Raw genomic sequence first — 6,000 nt, 5'->3', positions numbered from 1 at the left:
ATTGGCATTTTGACTTCCTAGCCATAATAGACCATGAGCCAGAATAAACCTATCCCTCTGGGGAAAAAATGATGATTGATACATCCAAAGCTAATTATACAGAATTTGGATAGGTCATGCAAAAGGGAAGTCATGTGACCTCAGTTGTCCACGTGATAAGGCAATTATGTCATGGGCATTTTCTCATAAGGACCTAACAGAGTCTCTGACATTTTCCATGGATACTTTCCAAGTTATTTCCTGCCCTCACCATCACCCCCATCCTTCACCCCCCTTCCACTCCATTCCCTCCCCCTCCCAGCTAACCTCACTTCGACAGAGATTTTCTGTTTGCTGTTTTTATTCTGAAACTTAAAAGCATATTTAATCATGGGTCTGAACATAGCTTCAGGATACTGATGGCATGGGATTCTTCTCATTTAATTCAAAGCACAAGACCCAGAGTCAAGGCTGATAGTTGAGATGGTTTTTCTTTTTCTTTTGGTATTTGTATGTGTGTGTGTGTGTGTGTGTGTGTGTGTGTGTGTGTGTGTGTGTGTGACACTTGGTTAGAAGCAAAAAGTTTCAAGTTTAAGTGTTTAATTTTTTTAAAAGAAAATTTCAAGGTAAATATTTTGTCCCCCAATATGCAGTTGTATTGCATTTTTATATGTTTAGATTCCTTTTTAACCAACAAAGATGAAAGCTGTGTATATGAACAGGGTGCAAGGTTTCAGTACATGTGTGCATTGTAGGATGCTAAATCACATTAAACACTTCCATTTCAAGATTTCACTATTTCCTTATGTAAAAAAAACATTCTTTTAGGTTTATGAAATGGACCTGTACACTCTGATACAGTTACTGAAAACTGGCTTTGAGCTAAAACTTAGTGCCTATTGACGTTAATGCATTTTAAATTATAATCAGAATAGCTTTTATATCCAAAAAATTATAAGTATTGTCTATGATTCAAAGTAGGGTCTTTTTAATTTGATGGAGCAACATGCAAATGAAGACGGAGTCCTCTACTGAGTTCAGGAAATCACGCTGTGCTGACAAGAATCAGAAAAAGACTATTTCTGAAGTCACTGTGATCTTTCAACTTCTCAAACTCAAATGGCGATCTTAGACACCAGTGTATTATAGGTCTTAAGAAATAATTGTGTCTGTTCATGCGGAGCTGTACATAGCCAGGGCTCTAGTGTGCGGAAACTTTCTAGCTTTGTAAATATTAGATTTGAGAGTGTTGCTAGGAAACACCCAGGGAAGTAAGTAGAATACAAATTATGAAGTATAAACTTTGCTGTTGCACACAGAGCAGCCCTAAGGCACGTTCTATTGTCCAAACAGCTGTGAATACAACATTTTATGCACGTGTTAAAATGAAGAAGCAACTCCTTAAAATGAAGTAATTGTTTTCTGTTTCATTTTCCAAGTTCTTTTCTCTCTGAGAGCGGAGCTGCTTAAAAAGTCACGGGGACCAGGACAGTGTCTATTCCCAGTTCCCAGCTTACTTTCTCTGGATTGGCTAGGGCCCCCTTTAAAAGTATGCTTTGTTGTGGGAAATGCTTTGGGTCCGTTGAGCAACACACTGCTACTGTTAAAAAAAAAAAAAAAAAAAAAAAGCTGAGTAATGTTGGCGCTTTCTCAAGCCGGAGCTTTCTCATGTGGCTGATGCAAACCTGGAGAATTTGCATCATCATGCAGCCCAGTAAGTTGGTGTGACAGGCAGTAGCTTAAATACCAGCCCACGAGGAAGCTGAGCTGGTGTGTAATGATAGGGCAGCAGCCGCGGCTGCAGCTAACTCACTGATCCTGGAGCCTGTGCCACACAGGTGCTCGGGGGTCAGGGGAGTCATAGAGCAGCGAAGGCTGAGACACACCTCTGAGTTGTCACCTGTGGACACAGTGCACGGCTAGTCCGTGATAGCAAAGGGGAAAGCCAAGACCGAACAGTCCTCAGCCACCTCTAGAGAAACAAGTTGAAAGTTCTTGTTTTGTTTTTCTCCCTCTCTTTTCTTTTTCTCATCCCCTTATTCCGGTGGGACATCGCCATGGTCAGAAAGCCAGTTGTGGCCAACATCTCCAAAGGAGGCTACCTTCAGGGCAATGTGAGCAGGAGGCTGCCCTCCATGGGGGACCAAGAGCCACCTGGGCAGGAGAAGGTGGTTCTGAAAAAGAAGATCACTTTGCTGAGGGGGGTCTCCATCATCATCGGCACCGTCATCGGATCCGGCATCTTCATCTCCCCCAAGGGCATACTCCAGAATACAGGCAGTGTGGGCATGTCACTGGTTTTCTGGTCGGCCTGTGGAGTACTGTCACTTTTTGGTGAGTGCGCTTCTTCTCTGGGGGGGTGTGGCTGTGTGGCTCTCTGGGAAAGTGAAGGGGTTATTTCTGAGGAGTAACTGAATGGGCAGATACTACAGGAAATATTTTGAATTGTTTTTGTTGTTCAGGTATGTGAACTACCCAAACACACTGTCCACTTGTTGGCACGAGACTAAATCCTCTCAGATTCCTTCCCTGCAGGCTATACTCCCCTTTCCTGCCGGGCTTTTTTTTTTCTCTTTTGCTGAGAGCAAAAAAAAAAAAAAAAAAAAAACGAACTTTGGAACTTTGATGACCCAGAAAATTAAGCAAGCCTTCGGTGCAGAGGGCTTGGGTTTCGTGAAGAATGCTTAGAGCTTTGTCCTGGCAGCTGCGTCGCTGGGTGAAGCACCTGTGAGGTGCAGCCGGTGTGGCCTATTTACGCGCAGAACTGAACGTTCAGAACAGTGTCACGGGCCTTTCATTAGCGAAACGAATGGGTGGCACTCTTTGCCTTTCTAAACTTTTTAATTCATGGGCTTGTCCGATTCTGATACCATGCTTTCAAAAGTCCTTGGGAAGATATGTGTTTGATGTGACTTTGTCTCCATAAATGCTACTATGGCAATGGGTTGAACTTTTTTTTTTCTCCTGTGCTTTATTTTCTTAATGCCTTAAGGAAATTTTCACGTAAGTTTTCAGTGTTAGTTTGCAAGCTTCACTCGGGAGTTAGTCTTTCCTCCTTGCCTGGATCTGTTTTCTTCATCTGTTTTTTACTAGGTCTCTGGGGAAAATGATACTTTCTCAGCCCATTCACTGAAGTTCATCTGATCAGAACTGGTATTACCATGATTATTATTTTTTTCTTTTCAAAATGTATGTTTCTCTGATTGGGTTGAGGGTTAATATTGAAGAGAAAATAATTGCTCCTTGATCAGGAGGGCAAACTAATACAAAACTCTCCCAAGTTCATTGTAAAGTTCACAAAAACCTGTGGATGGTCAATTATTTTAAAATTTGATTTATACTATGGGGAAATACTTTGGTTGTAAAGTAGCCTACACTTGAAAGTTACTTTGCTAACCCAGAACCAAGTTTCTCTGGGACCAAGTGTTAAACTCTTGTTCTATTCATTCTTTTAGCTCAGGTCTTGTGATATTTTAAATTACTGCCTGGGGGAAAGTTTTCTACCTAGAATACTCAAATACCTGTTTTCATAAAGGAGGCATTTCAAATAATCTTGAAAAGAGTCTTGCTACAAAAAGACCTATTATGAGACTACTTTGAAAACCTAGAGAACTTGGTGTCATCATTTATGTGAATAGAATATGCTTTACGAAATGTTTGGAGACAGTGCCCCTTTTCTTCATTCTTTGGAGTAATATAGTTATTAAAAACTCAAACAGAATCCTTATCATTATTAATATTGAATTGGTTCTGACATATGCAGGTTCAGAGAAGCAAGGAGAAACTCAATTGTTGATCTTAAAGACTGTGTACCCTCAGGCTTCAAGCGTCTTGCAGTAGTTGATATATTTAGAATAAATCAATATCTAATCAGAAAAACTACAACCAGTTCCTTGAACTCTGCATACATACATGGAGGCAGCTCTCACTGTGTGATTTGATTTTCACACACAATCAATGCTTATTCAGGTGAATAAAGTAAAATACTTGGAATGTTGAGCTAGTTAAAGGCACACTGACTTCTATGGTGAAAATGATGCTTACGTATAAGTTGGACATCTTTGGTGGATGCTCTAGAAACTACTGAGCTAAGGGGTTGTGATGTAACCTGGAGCGGGCGTTTGACAGCCAACTTTAGAGATGCACTCTCATATTACTGCTGCTTAAGTTACTGGGAGCTTTTTGACACAAAGTCTTCACAAATGAGAAGCGAAGCAAGATACATAAAGAAAGTTCTTATACTAAAACTCTAGAATTTAAGGAAGAGTCTAGACATTTCAAGTCAAAACGGTGAACCTAGCTGGTTCCAAGCTTGAGATGGTTCGATATATGGTATCTTTTTTTCACTTTCAATGGTAGGTGATATTAATTGGTTATTCAATAAATTACCTGAGCTATCTTACCAGTTATGAAATGAACTTTTGTAGGATGATGTTGTCTAGCTCCTGACATGTGTGTAGAATGGCGCCTGGGCAATGTGTGGTGCATACAGTTCCCACTGATTAGTGTTTGGATGTACCATGTTTGGGGGGGGGCAAAGTCACCCCTCTGGATGGGGAGCAGCATCTGTGTTTGGTTTCCAACTTTTTGAGCACCGAGGTCAACACATGGACTTTTATAGCCTGCTTTGAACTTCTTTTCATCTGGACACATAGTTATGGAGCTTGAGACCTTTAAATGAAAATTCCATCCCCCAGAACTCAAGTTAAAGCCAGGGCAAAGCATACAGAGGTCTGGGCATTAATTCCCTGACAGTAAATTCCAAGGCCTTTAAGGGGCCTTTCCAATAACAAAGTTATATTGGTTGCTTTTCTGGACAACCTACTAACATGGTGATCATTATTTCCAAGAGAAGTTTGCTAGCTGCCTTCAGGTCTAAGTTAAAGTACTTACATAGCTGTCTGTAAAGTTGTACCTTCCTCAGTCCCTGAGGCACTGCAGAGCAGAGCAGCTGCTTGGATTGTTCTTTTTGATGAAGTCTAGTCTCAGAAGAGTCCAGGGTGTGGCCTCAGTGTCTTCTCTCATAGGCTCACTCTTCAAAACAATTCTCTAGATGACCCTGACAAAGTCATATTCAGGTTTCTCCAATTTCCCAAGTTATATTTATTTTGAGCATTATATAGGAGACACTACCTGATCAGCAATTTCTTTCCACATGTGGGGCCTCTTTAGGTGCTTTGGGCAGAAACCCTGTTACCTTTGAGCACTAAGCAATGTAGACTCAGGTGCCTGACTGATTGGTTAACTGATTGATTGGCTTTTGGATGAGATGAAGATTTGTTTGTCATGTCCTTCCTAACTAACGATGAAGCAGTTGGTGAGTAAAGCAATATCATGCGGCATGTTTGCTGTGTGAGACTCAGGCCTGTCTGTGGTTCATGTTCCCGCCTTCACATCCAGAATGCTTTTATGAGACACTTCAAAGGGTATGTACCTTAGGGTTTGGGAGTTTAAATATTACTTTCCCAATCTTATAGGAGTGTTATTTTTAAACACTCACATCTTAGTTTATAATTGACTTTCATTATGTGTGTGACTGTAGACTATGGAATTTCTTTTTAAAACAGTCGTTCTTTTAACTGCCAGGGTGTACATTTCAAAAACATACAAATTAATTCTGTTTCTGGGAACAGAACAACAGAGTCAAGATTCATTTTGCTGACAAAGCACATTGTATCAATTAACTGAAGTCTCACACAACAGGTAGTCTCTTCTTTCCCAAAGAACAAATAACCTATATTTTGATTTGCCACAGAAACATTATTTATTAAAATACCATAGTGAGATCAGTTTGAGTGAATAGCTTATCTTAGTATGAGATGATGCAGTTATTCAAATAATAGGTCAGTATCATTGACACCTGCTTCCTGTTATTTCTTCTGCCCTCCGGTTTCTGATCACAAATTCTGAATCATGTTTGTAGGTACCATTTCAAAGAAAATTTCTTTCCTTACATTTTTTTTTCAGTTTCTCCTATTTGGCTTTTAAATGTCTGGGTGTTTTGCTCCTGTGCATGCCTGG

At 40.3% G+C, this 6,000-nt stretch overlaps 1 protein-coding gene across 1 annotated transcript in view; it reads left to right on the top strand.

Moving 5' to 3' along the window:
• Positions 1 to 2,036: 2,036 nt before the first annotated feature.
• The window catches only part of SLC7A11 (solute carrier family 7 member 11), a gene marked incomplete at both ends in the record, with an annotated part of 66,140 nt that continues 62,176 nt past the window's right edge, over positions 2,037 to 6,000 (top strand). Inside the window, one exon of the mRNA XM_080929254.1 lies at positions 2,037 to 2,313. Coding sequence (XP_080785380.1) covers positions 2,037 to 2,313 — 277 coding nt within the window. The remainder of the gene's footprint in view (positions 2,314 to 6,000) is intronic.

The sequence above is a fragment of the Micromys minutus genome (assembly GCF_963924665.1).
Source record: "Micromys minutus genome assembly, chromosome: 15".
NCBI classification, from domain to species: Eukaryota; Metazoa; Chordata; class Mammalia; order Rodentia; family Muridae; genus Micromys; species Micromys minutus.
The sequence above is the reverse complement of the archived record's forward strand: the minus strand, read 5'-3'. Positions and strand labels throughout refer to the sequence as shown.